Source organism: Orcinus orca, chromosome 5 (assembly GCF_937001465.1).
Source record: "Orcinus orca chromosome 5, mOrcOrc1.1, whole genome shotgun sequence".
NCBI classification, from domain to species: domain Eukaryota; kingdom Metazoa; phylum Chordata; class Mammalia; order Artiodactyla; family Delphinidae; genus Orcinus; species Orcinus orca.
Genome location: NC_064563.1, coordinates 136,381,575 through 136,395,418, shown reverse-complemented (window position 1 = coordinate 136,395,418; position 13,844 = coordinate 136,381,575). Strand labels below are relative to the sequence as shown.

At 43.6% G+C, this 13,844-nt stretch overlaps 1 protein-coding gene across 1 annotated transcript in view; it reads right to left on the bottom strand.

Annotated features, from left to right (window-relative positions):
- Positions 1 to 13,844, bottom strand: part of HUNK (hormonally up-regulated Neu-associated kinase) — a 112,949-nt gene that overhangs the window by 23,508 nt on the left and 75,597 nt on the right. The window contains exons 5-6 of the mRNA XM_004264511.3: positions 11,452 to 11,579; positions 3,128 to 3,263 (exon numbers count right to left, since the gene is read on the bottom strand). Coding sequence (XP_004264559.1) covers positions 3,128 to 3,263; positions 11,452 to 11,579 — 264 coding nt within the window. The remainder of the gene's footprint in view (positions 1 to 3,127; positions 3,264 to 11,451; positions 11,580 to 13,844) is intronic.

Here is a 13,844-nt window from a genome sequence, read left to right as displayed (position 1 = left end):
CATAGACTGTGGACTGGCTCTTGACTGAGAGTAATATTTTAAACATTTTCAATAAGCAATGCATATATTTAGTGCTCTCTTGTATCAGTTGTTGAACCTGTGTTATCTCTCCAAGTTTCTTTCTTTTTTAAATTTTATTTATTTTTTATACAGCAGGTTCTTATTAGTTATCCATTTTATACATATTAGTGTATATATGTCAATCCCAATCTCCCAGTTCATCCCACCACCAACCCCTCCCCCCCACCGCTTTCCCCCATTGGTGGATAAAGAAGATGTGGCACATATATACAATGGAATATTACTCAGCCATAAAAGGAAATGAAATTGGGTCATTTGTAGAGATGTGGCTGAATCTAGAGACTGTCATACAGAGTGAAGTAACTCAGAAAGAGAGAAACAAATACCGTATATTAACGCATATATGTGTAACCTAGAAAAATGGTACAGATGAACTGGTTTGCAGGGCAGAAATTGAGACACAGATGTAGAGAACAAACGTATCTCTCCAAGTTTTGATGATATAGACAATGGTAAAACATGTTCCAGAACACTAGGTATAATTTTGAGTAAATTTGCATTAACTCCAATTTTATTCCACTTTGGTCTAATTCCGTCCTGTGAACCAATGACCTGCTTTCCCTCCCACTCATCTCCAGAGCTAACTGGAGGTGTGGGAGAGTGTCCAGGCCCAGGCAGGACAGGAAGGAGGTATCCAGGGTCGGCTCTAAAAAAAAATGTCTGCTCCCAGAACAGGGAGGGGAGCCTGGCACACAGCAAACATCTGTGACTAACTGGCATGAACATTTATTATAAAGAGTTTACATTTAAAGACATTTTCCTCTTGCCTCATGGGGATATCAACTTGGAGGCCCAAACAAATTAACAGAAGGCTTTAAAGAAGAGTGATATAAAACACGGGACCTTTGTTTTCTCTCTCTCCCAGAAGTAAAACATTGACAACATCTAAAATAATTAAATCTGGGGCTATGAATGTTGGGAAGCTATGAAATAGACTTTATAAAGAAAAGATTCCTTTCCCTGGTCACATAGTCTTATTCCCTTTATCTGTGTGCTGGTAAAACCAGAAAACTGATCATCAAAAGCACATTTTTTTTTGCATTATATATTTTTCACAATAAAGACTGTAAATAACTCGTGTCTTTTCCAATAGTTGCGATTTCTGGTTTCATTACTTAAAAACAGGACATTGATTTGCCTCTAGTATAAAATGCGTAACCAACCTTACCTAAACAGAAGATATTCAGCTGCTGTTTTCCTTAATATACAAGCTCTTAACCAGTTTTACAATCTACCCGACTAGATCACGTGCAGCCTGTATTGCTTTTGACCAAGTCCAAATGCAGAAATGACCCATCTGGCAAAGCCAGTATAGCTTACTAGAATTTAAGTTTTAATCTACAAAAGACTGTTTATAAGCTACAAAATGAGATGCCTGGGCCTGAATCTTTGTGAATGAAGATGTGGTCAGCAAGGAGGGAGGGACTGTATTTTTAACAGCGGCTTCACTTCCTTTAACAGCTGCTGCATCGAGTGGATTGATTCTGCTCATTTAGGCCATGATTACATTAGGCTAATGACCCCTTTGGCTGCCCCCGGGGCCTCCTCCTTTACAGAGAGCACACCTGGGCGGCCCAGGCAGCATGAGCCCTGGTGACGGGGCACGGCGCCTCGGCTTTGCTTTCCGTCTCATGCTGGGCTAATATTCCCGGTGTCTATTTCAGGTACTAGCCCAAACCGAGCCAGCACTGGAAACCAGCAGTCTATTTCTAGGTTCCCTTGGTAACCTAAGTAACCTAGACTTTGTTTACATTACCTCCCACAAGTCAAATGCTAGAACTGTAGATGACAGCTATCTATGGCCATGGCGGGTGCAAATGTGGCCCAGTAGCCAGAAGGCGGGTCCCAGCACCGTCCACCCACACCCCCTGAAGTTCTTCTAGAACTTCCTCCCCAAGACGGAGCTCTGCCTGCCCATCTCATTTGGAGAAGTCAGCGCTGCAACTTTCATAAGTCTTGGTGGATGTTTCCAGAGCTTCCTGGGCATTTTGAAGATATGATCACAGAGGACACCTCTTCCCTGCCCTGTCAGTGCTCTACCTGTCCCACTTCATCAGTGGTTCTCTTGTCTTCATCTGAGCTTCAGATCTAGAATGCGCAGGCCACTCCAGGTCTGAAGAAAGAAGGGACTCAAGGTAGGTCCCAGTCCTGGGGGGTATTGGACCCATAGGTCCTCACGTTGGCTCTAAAGTCACCAAGGGGAGGGTCCTCATTCCTCCACTCGGGGTAGTTAACAATATGTCAGATGAGTAGGGAAAAGTACAAGGAAATGTTTTCCTGTACCTGCTTTCAAGTCTGTACTCGACACCCGCGCATGGGGACACGTGGGCCATCATGAGGTGTCCCTCAGTGATACCTGAGGACTCCTGTGGACTCCTGCCTGTAAGCTTCCCTAAAGATTCCTCCTCACAGAAATGGCACAGGGAGACGCGGCCCGAAGCAAAGGACTCCTGCTCTTGACTTTTCTTTCTGCCCCCAACATTTCAGGGCAGGGGACTTAGGGCTGAAACAAACATCGGAGCAAAGAAGTGGCAGAAGAGGAGCCCGGGGGATGGTTTGAAAAGGGAGAGACGCGATTCCACTGGATTCCGCCCGATGCCGACAGGAGAGCTCTTGAGTGGAACACACACACACACACACACACACACTCACACTCACACACACTCAAACATACACACACAGACACACACTCACTCAGGTCATAGCTAGTCTACACGGTCCCTTGGTGTGAATTAGAAAGAGGTGCTGCTCTGGAAAAACGCAGGCCCTCGGGAGCAGGTTTGATAAGGGGAGTGCGGCCTGATTTCAGCGCCCGCACACCCTCCGCCGGGCGCCCCCTGCAGGGCGCACTCTGCACAGCCACACTGTGAAGAGAAGGCCGGCCCCGCCTTCACTTCCTCTTGTGTGTGCAGTGGGGAAGGGCGGCCAAGAGAAGACGTGGCCTTTGCTTGAATCACGTGAAGCTTCCTGTCCAGAACTATTCAGGGGCTCGTAAGACAGGCCCCATCTTGCCCGAGGAGGAGTCCCTCTGTGTGCACTTGATTACCTGTTGGGATAGGTGACATTGCATGGCGCTTTGCCCATGTAATTCTCATTAAGCCAGCGATTCGCCAGTGCCTGCTGGATATTGGGCCTCTTCACAGGATCTGGTTCCAGGAGAGAACGCAGGAAGTTCACGGCTCCTGCAAAGACATTCAGCAGAGAACACGCACGTGTTACAGGCTGAAGGAAGACCCAGGGCAGGGGACCCACCACACCTCCCGAGCCACTGCTGATCTATTTTCTGGATCTCTGGGAGTCATAAGCCAAGAGTTTAAGATATCTGTCCAAGAGGTGCACCTGGAACACGGTAGAGCACGAACCAGTACGGGTCTCCCCACATCCTGTACTTCCCCAAACCACCTGTGGTCTTATGGTCCACCGCTGTGGTTTTTTCCTCTGGCCCACTGCTAAAGGTGAGCCAAAGAGGGAGGAAAGAAAGTAAAAAGACAATGCTTGATCTCAAGGTAGGTTTTGAGGAATATATATATATTATTATATATATAATATAATTATATATTTATATATTATATATATACAAATTCTTTTCTCTTTATAGGTTATTACAAAATACTGAGTATAGTTCCCTGTGCTATACATGCATCCTTTAAGATTATAACAGTGGAGACAACTACACAACATGGGAAAATACGTTTATAATGCACATGAAGGTCACAGGCTCCAAAATTGTTCAGCAGGAGAATATGCAGGTCTTCCTATGGACAAGGAATGCCAGGGATTCCTTCAAAATGAAGATGGTCTGTCTTGCTTGAGCTTTGGGACCAGGATATTTTCTTATTTATACTCATTGTATGAAGCATTGTGTATTATCCTTGCAAGAGAAAAAAAATACTCTTTTATGTAGCTTTGTACATGATATCCAATTTCCAATATACCAAGTAATAGATTCCGGAAAATAATCTTAATTTGCTTGGTCACCAAACTTTTCTGTCTTCTCTCCAAAGCTATTTTTCAGTTTTCTAAGATAATCTAAGTTTTCGGTGATAAGTCATAAAAATTCTCACTTTCTCACAGGCTTTAGCTGTCATTTCAAAAACTGTCCTTTACAGAATGATGGGTGTTACTGTCAACCATCTTTTGCGGGGTAAAAATGAAGCCATCAAAAGAGGAGCTAACTCTGATGCCAGAATCAACCCCAAAGAAATAGCTTTTGCTAGTTCAGGACCCCAGGTAACCTCTCCAGGTGGGTTCCCACACAGTTGATGAGGTCACCAGAAGGTCATTTCCCTTTGAGAAGGTTGTGGGTAAAAATACATGCGTAGATGCGAGAACAGTCAATGAGGCACATTAACTATTCTAAGTTTTATAGCTGGGTCTCCAAATAAAACTTTTCTAAAATGTTCTTCAATGCTCTGAAAAGCAAGTGGGGCTTCAAAAGAGGGGTTCCTCTTGTTGGAACCTCTATCTCCCTTCTCTCACCTCCCCTATATTGTAAGGTCATTTATATTTGCTTTATCGGGGCATCTATTGGTCAAAGAAAAAAAAGATGTGAGCTAAATGAGTTGAAACGGGGAGGCTATTCAGTAAATGATGTTTCTTTTACAGACATCTCTGTTGCTTACCCTCAAAGGACCTGAACAGCAACCCAGGCTTTCTCAGAGTATGATTAACTAAGCTAAGAACAGAGCTAAGAACAGACTGGATGTGTGTTTTTGTTCTATTTTCAGAACAAGCGCTCTGCGCCTTCACAAATTGCTGATGAGCACAAGTAATTTTAGTTCAGATCTCTACTGGTGAATTTTCTTTCTGTGGACATCACAAATATTGCCTTACTATCCAAAAAGGACTTAGAAAACATGCTTAGAGCTCTTTGAAGTTTGTGTTAGGGTCTTGAATATCCTATGACTCACGAGCAAAAGGGATTAAAATACTCTCCACTGTCCTGGAAAGCCATGGGGGGCACAGCCATGAGTCCCAGCCCGTCTTCTAAGCTAGCGCTTGGGGTCTCCACTCGGGCTCAAGCATAGGGATGGCCCACACGGGGCGCACTCCGTGTCTGTGCTCCATGTCACAGAAGGTACGCACTCCTCCAGTGCAAAACCTGTTACCTCCATGAGCTTCAGCTTTTCCAAAGTCTGGACTGGCTTGTGTGAGCTCCTGACCCTGTGCCTAGGGAAATAGCCACAGGAGACAGACGAAGCCGTCAAACATTTTGCTCCAGTGCTGCCCATGGGACGACAGCTGGGGTCTCCCACACCTGAAGCTCCTTCCTCATCACCTCCCAGGAGTAAGCAGCAACAACAATTATTGGACAGTTGAGGCTTCTCAGAAATCTTTTTTTTCATATATATGTATGTATGTGTGTGTGTGTGTGTGTGTGTGTGTGTGTGTGTATATATACACACACATATATATAAAAATATATGTATTCTTTTTCAGACTCTTTCATTATAGGTTATATTATATAACCTATAATATATATTATATATTATATATTATACTGAATATAATTCCCTGTGCTATACAGTAGGGCCTTGTTGTTTATCTATTTTATATATAGTACTATGTAACTGTTAATCCCAAATTCCAAATTTATCTCCCCCCACCACTGCCCTTCCCCTTTGGTAACCATAAGTTTGTTTCCTCTGCCTGTGAGTCTATTTCTTTTTTGCAAGTAAGTTCATTTAAATCATTTTTTTAGATTCCATATGTAAGTGATATTATATATTTGTTTTTCTCTGTCTGACTAACTTCACTTATTATGACAATCTCTAGGTCCATCCAAATTGCTGCAAATGGCATTATTTCATTCTCTTTTTTATGGCTGAGTAATATTCCATTGTACATATATACTACATCTTCTTTATCCATTCATCTGTTGCTGGACATTTAGGGTGCTTCCATGTCTTGGCTATTGTAAATAGTGCTGCTGTAAACATTGGGGTGCACATATCTTTTCCAAGTAGAGTTTTCTCCAGATATATGCCCAGGAGTGGGACTGCTGGATCATATGGTAGTTCTATTTTAGTTTTTTAAGAAACCTCCATACTGTTCTCCATAGTGGCTGCACCAATTTACATTCCCACCAACAATGTAGGAGGGTTCCTTTTTCTCCACACCCTCTCCAGCATTAATTATTTGTAGGTTTTTTGATGGTGGCCATTCTGACCAGTGTGAGGTGATATGTCATTGTAGTTTTGATTTGCATTTCTCTAAAAATTAGCGATGTTGAGCATCTTTTCATGTGCCTGTTGGCCATCTCAGCAATCTTAACTGGCATTGGCTCAACCCTCACAAATGCTAACACCCCACCTTCAGCATCACTTCAGTGACTTCATGGTGCAAAACCCTCTAGATCTTAACTGAGTGCCTGGAATATATTCTAGGTGCCATCATTGAGGTGTAGTGATGAAAAGGTAAATGTGAAAACCATGAAAGGCATTCACAACTCTGTGATGTACAAGCACCAACAAGCAGAAAGAGAAACTGTCTAGAAGCCAGAATTAGCAAGATCCCAACAGCCTAAGCTTTCAAACTACATGGTGGAGAAGAGAGGCAATTCTTCAAAAGCGTGCAGAACAGACTCACAAGGGCAATAACACTGTGCTCTTTTTCAGCTCAAATATGGCAAAAATTTTTCCAACTTAATCCAAAAAAAAGAGTGCTATTATACAACAGACGTGGAAAGATCATCACAAACATGAATGATAGGGGACTTCCCTGGTGGCACAGTGGTTAAGACTCCATGCTCCCAATGCAGGGGGCCCAGGTTTGATCCCTGGTCAGGGAACTAGATCCCACATGCATGCCACACCTAAGAGTCCACATGCTGCAACTAAGGAGCCCACGTGCCGCAACGAAGGAGCTGGTGAGCCACAACTAAGGAGCCCGCCTGCCGCAACTGAGACCCAGTGCAACCAAATAAATATTCTCAAAAAAAGGATGAATGATAGAATCATCAAATTAATAAAGATGTGTTAGTGAGACACAATAAAATGGCATATCCTCAATTCGGATGTTTCCATTTTGATATTACTCAAAACATGAGGACAACAGATAAAACCACCAAATCTGGGATGGGGAGGGGAGTGGAGGCATCTTATACTGAATAACATAAAGAAAGATAGGGAAGCAACCCAGTATAGTAGGGAAGTTCAGGTTTGGGAGTCAAGCAGATGCAAATTAAAAACCAGAGAAGCTATATGACCTCACCGAGACTCAGTTTCCTCCTTAATAAATTGGGAATAATAGAACTTACCTTACAGAGTTGTTTTGAGAACAGGAGGTGCTATGAAAAGCACTTACCAATGGCCATTCAGTAAATGACAGCTACTTCTGTTACTGTAAGCTTGTATTCTGGGATGTAAACAAGGCAGTATCATACAGTATCACAAATGAAGGTGGGCCAGGCACGGTGGAAGGGAGAAGTGGTAAACTCGGGGTGCAAAGAACAAAGGGTTGGAGAAGCAGGGGGCTGATGGAAGGGCAGTGGCTGATCCCCCAAACTGAAGTCATTCCCTCTGTAAACAAGATGACCTGAGCTTCCTCAGCAGCTGGGGCACAGCTCTGGGCCCTACCGCATGGAGCCAGATCCCATATCTGAGTAGTCAAATGAATCTATGGGCTGCCTTCCCAGACCACACACTTTAACACAAGTGCCAGAGACTTAGATTCCCTGAGCAACTACTATGTGCCAACGCTATGTTTTGTACCTGGCACAAAGGGTTAAAGCCCAAGTTGAGTAGATATACACATATCCCAATGGCAAAAGAATAAAAGGGGGAGGGCAATGTCCACATTCCTTAATCGTAAAATCAGATATAGAAATGCACTTCATGCTTGTTCATGTCTGACCGGTCAAGACCACAGCATCCTGGAGGAATGTGAAGACCTTTAACAAGCACACACAGAGCTTAAGGCCAAAGTCAAAACTGTCTGCCCAGCGCAGGAGCCACGTGAGCTTGGACACCAACTCCAGGGATGCTGACATTGCTGGGAACATTTCTAATTTTTCTTCTGTGGAATTTCCTTTGGATTTTTTATTTTTTAACATTTTCAGGGGTGCAACTTTTACTTCTTTAAGGGTAAAATTAATTGTCACAATCAGAAGACACTTAGAGCCTAGACTGCTAAGGCCAGATAACAGTACTGGAGTAAAAACAAGTTTGGTTCAGAAGTAATGAGACTGATTTCCTCGTGCTCTTACTCTACCTTTCCTTGCCCTGCTGCCCAACCCTCCTCAGTGACGATGGCAGGGGCCACTGCCCACCCCCCATCCCCACTCCTCCTCCTACAGCCTGTGGCTCACACTGATAATGCTGTTTGGTCAACGGATATTTCTGGCTTTCTGCCTTCCAGATATATGGTAGGGTTGCACTTCCTCAGTTCCTTTAGCTGGGTGAAGCCATGTGACATGTTTTAGAAAGTTAGGAGTTATGAGTGGAATGTTGGTGGAAGATTGCACTGCTGACAAGAGACCTTCTAGATTTCTCTTTCCCTCTGCACGGATCAGATACATTTGAAATGGTGGCTGCCCCATTGGTCTGGGACCCTGACTAACTAAAATGAGCAGAACCCTTTGACCTTTGATCCAACTCTCCAGACATAAAGCAGGAATGAGAAATGAATCTTTGTTGAATTCCCTGGTGGTCCAGTGGTTAGAACTCTGTGCTTCCAATGCAGGGGGCATGGGCTCAATCCCTGGTCGGGGAGCTAAGATCCCGCATGCCACATGGCGTGACCCAAAAAAAAAAAAAGAGAGAGAATCTTTGCTGTCTTATGCCACCGAGATCTGGGGGCTGTTTGTTACTGCAGCATAACCTGGGCTATCCTGACTAATACAGTGAGAAGCAGCTCCAGCTCTTTAGGGTCTCACTGGGATTCAAAGTGAACACTGTCTGCCTTTTCCAGGCATGAGGATACAAACAACCTCCTATTGTTCTTTGTATTGGGCCACTTAAGACAAAACAGGCTCTGAATCATAAGAGGAACTTCAGAATCACTCTGAAAGATGGCAGTACTTATGACTATATAACCCTTAAAGAGACTACCTTGAAAGATTGAATTTATTTATAAACATTAAATCTTTTTTGTTACCACAATGAGGTATCATTAGACCCCTATCAGAATGGCGAAAATAAAAAGTAGTGAGAGTATCAGATGCTGGCAAGGATGCAGAGAAACTGGATCACTCACACATTGCTAGAGAGAATGCCAAGTGGTACAGCCACTCAGAACAGGAGTGTTAACAGTTCCTTACAAACCAAACATGTGCTTACTATACAACCCAGCGATTTCACTCCTAGGCATTCATCTCAGAGAAGTGAAAACATGTTCACACAAAAACCTGTAAATGAATGTTGACAGAAGATTTATTCATAGCAGCTGGAAACTGGAAGCAACCAGTTGTCCTTCAATGGGTGAATATTTACACTATGGTATATCTATACCATGGACTACTACTCAGCAAGAAAAAGGTACAAAGGATTGATACATGCAACAACTTGGACGGGTCCCAAAGGAATTATGCTGAGTGACAAAAAGTGATATATATATATAAATATACAGCATTTTTGAAAGGACACATGATAGAGTTGGAGAACATGTTAGTGGTTGCCAGGGGTTAATTAGGAGGCAGGGAGGTGGCTGTTGCTACAGAAGGGTAGGACGAGGAATCCTGGTCCTGGGACTGTTCCCTACCTTGACTGTGTAACTGTCACATGACTCTGCACGTGTGATGAAACTGCATAGAACTAAATACACGCCAACACACACAGGTGCAGGCATATCTCAATAAGCTCAATGGATTCTAACAAGGTCCTGGTGGTGATATTAAACTACAGTTACTTAAGATCCTACCAATGGGGGAAACTGGGTGAAGGGTAAACATATCTCGCTGTATGATTTCTCACTGCTGCATGTGAATCCACAATTACACCACAACAAAAAGGTGTTTAAAAATTGTAATTGGTTAAAAAACAACAAAAACCTATCTTTATTCTCTATCCCCTTATCCTGGTTTATCTTATTTTCTTTAGAGCACTTAAACTATTAAACATCACACGTGTTTGTTTATATGTTATTTTTTTGCCTCCCCTGCTGATAGGTATGCTCTATAAGGGTAGAGACTGTTTTATTCTCCTGGTGCCTAGAGCATTCCTAGCACAGAGTTGATGCCCAGGACATATTCATGGAATAAGTGAATGAATGTGAAATATGGAAGGAATGAACGAATGTGCTTTCATTGCAGCACTTTCAACATTTCCGAAAGCTCTAAAACATAAAGATAACAATTCAATCAACATTTTTCACATTTTCTAACTCCAGGAGTTATGGCTCTTGGTACAGAACTATTTCTTTTACAATGACAGAACTGTGTAACTCATCTTTCTAAGTACGTAATGCCTGCTTTGCTTTCAGCCTCCAGAGATTCGAACCTCCCCAGCAGAGGTGAAAGTATGAACCGAATTAGATAATTACCTATAAGAATGCATTTCAGCTTGGGTGCCATTTGGCAAGCATTAAATTCCGGGTCAGCCTCATGGATGCTTTATAAACTCAAGAAAAAAATACCTGATAGCAGTCAAACAAAAATGCTATATTTTAACCATGTTTCATACATTGAAATTAAATAATTACTCCTTTTTTCTTTTTTGGCCACATGCCTGATCTTAGTGAAGCTGAGTTTATTCTAAGGAGCCAATTAAATGAATGTCGAGGCCAAGCCAAGGCCAGGAACTTGAAGTGAATTGTGAAACAAACCAAAGAACAAACTGTACTAATCTGCTGGATCTGAAACCAAACCTTAATACGAACTGTTTACTGAAACGTGAACCAGGTAAAGTTGAGTGTACTTTCCAAACACACCTGATGATTCAGTTTAATCAAGTAACCAAACCTATATATATTTAAAAGCTCCTGAACAGGCTCAAAAACTCACATTGCTAAACAAATCCCAGACCAAAGTTGAAGGAAACTAATATTTCTTTACAGTGACTTGACTAAGGAAGACACAACAGAAACGTGATGTTCAACATGCTTTTCAAAGTCAACATTATAATATGGTGAGTTTTAAAACAAACCAGCCTGAAAGTATTGTTCCAAGGGAGACTATACGATCCTTTTGATATGTGTATTTTGTGCAGAAGGAGAAAGTTAGGGGTTCAGAATTACAACGGAAAAAGAAAGGATTGAGGAGAGTGCCTCCTTAGGGATGGGAAACCCAACCATATTTTGCGACTTAGCTTTAATACTAGGAAGAGACCGAGTACAATCAGAGGGTCGTCCTAACTCCAGTGCTGCAAAATAAACACTGCTTCCAGTGGTCAGAGTGCAGCCCTGGACCCTGCATCGGAGTGGCAGGTGCATTACCTGTGGAGAGCTGGGTGGGAAGGGGGTTCATTTCCTTGTCCACCATCTTCTGGTACAAAGCCCTCAGGCTAAAAGGCTCCACCGTGAAAGGCAGGGTCCCGGTCAGCATGGCATACATGTTCACACCTCTGAAAAGAGAGACACCAGAGCATGAGACCAGAAGAAGACCCCGGGGAGAGGATGACAAAGAGGACGTGGGCTTGGGGAAGCTGCAGTCCTGCCACTTTCACGTCTACCTCGGTGCTCCTTCTTGGTCATTTTCTAGAACACTCAGCTCTTCTCTGAAACAGCAAATGTGAAAGGCGTGGGTGAAAGCACAACTCTGACGATTTGCACAGGCCATCAGAAGAGGTTAAAGAGCTTCAAGATGATACAAATGAACTTATTTACAAAACAGAAACAGATTCACAGACATAGAAACTTATGGTTACCAAAAGGGGAAGAGGGGGATAAATTAGGAGTTTGGGGTTAACAGATACACACTACTATACATAAAATTGATAAACAACAAGGACCTACTGTATAGCACAGGGAACGCTACTCAATATTCTGTAATAACCTATTATGGGAAAAGGATCAGAAAAAGAATGGATATATGTATATGTATAACTGAATCACTTTGCTGTATACCTGAAACTAACACAGTATTGTAAATCAACCATACTCCAATATAAAATTAAATTAAAAATTAATAAATAAAGACCTTCAAGAGCTATCCCAGTAAGGAGGGGAAACTATGTCCCTTCCTTCTGGAAGGAAGTCCAGACCAAATGATGTGAAAAATACCTGGGGAACCTCATATAAATAGGAACCTCGAATAAAAGTAGGTCTGCCATGATGTGGTTTTCCAAGTACAGTTTGCAAGGTGGAGCCTGGAGGAGGCCAGACCAAAAACTACACAGCAAGACCCTGCACAGGGGGCCAAGTCACGGCATAGCCAGCGTGCCTGGTTACCACTCAGCCCTCTGAGACAGAAGTCTCAGAGCCCACACTGGTGTTCTGCTCTTCCCTTGAGTTCTGTTTTGGCCTGTCACTGGAGACATTCCTTTGCGGGTGGGGAGGGGAAAGGAAGTCTCTTTCCCACTCTTATTCTCTATCTTATTGTTTACTGAGAGATTCTGCCACCCAGCTCTGGACCAGTATCTCAGATGTGGTCAGAGTACCTTCCGAAGGGGCTTAACTATACTTCTATCCAAAGCCAGACTAGAGAGCAGCAACACCTCTTGGAGGATTTTTATTTTCCTGATGTGAAATCCTAATATCATTTTGATGAGATTTCCTGACGGGGATGAAATGCCTTGCCTGCCAAGAGGTCTGAAGTGTTCAAAAGAGCCCAAGGGAATGTTTTAAAAAGAGGCAACAGGATCTCCAGTCAAAACAAATCCAATGAGACGGACTGAAATGAAGACCCTTGGGGCCCGATTCCACCAAGGCGCCTCTGAATCACAGCGCTCTGGAGAAGGACAGGTACAGAGCCCACAGGCTCCAGCTAGAGATCATTCTCGAATTGCAGGCATATGCCAAGACCCAGCTCCTGCTCTGTAACTCGCAGTCGAGTTAGGGAGACTGATACATCAACATTCATTCCACAGATGCTTGCAGGTCGGCTCTCTGCCCCAGGCAGTGGAATAGATGCTGGCTCTGCGGCGGGTGGGGAGCCAGACAAGGAGCCGCCATCTTGGACTTAGAATTGGGTGAAGGCTGACAGCCAGCAAGTCAACAAATAAACAAGCACAGTTCTTTCCAATAGCGAGTGCAGAGGGGGTACGAAAATGCTGAACTCTGCTGCCCTTGACACCAGAGGAGTGGAGTTAAGGGCGACAGAGGACTATAATAAGTACGTGAAGATGGGAGCCCTCTCAGGGGTAAGTATATGTGTGTGAGCTTATCTGTCTCGGCCGGCTGGATATGAGGAAACACTGTGTAGACCAAGAAATGGGGACAAGAATGAACAAAGCACATGCAGAGCCGTTTAGAGCAGCGTTTTCCTGTGTGTGCTCAGTGGAACACGTTTCCCAGGATAAGCATAGATGTTGGGTGAATAAACCTTCTATGGCCAGATAATCTGGGGAGTAGTCGCCTGGCATTAAGTGGATGAGGGCTCAGAATGAGCAGGAGACTGTGTCATGTTGTTATTAAAGTCTGAACGGGAGGGATGGCGTGCAGTGGAAAGAAAAAGGCAAATCAGCAATAGAGACGTCTGAAGGGGATGCAAGATGCAAACATGGAAAGCCGGATGGTGGTGGTGAGCGTGATAGAAGACAGGAAGCTGGGAGGAGAGCCAGTTTGGGGGCAGAGGGAAGGGGTGTTAGGGGATGTAACCTGTCTGAGAGACTGGGATGCAGTGCTGCATTGTGGGTTTGAGGCAGAGCCAACCATCCTTGCTTGGAGGA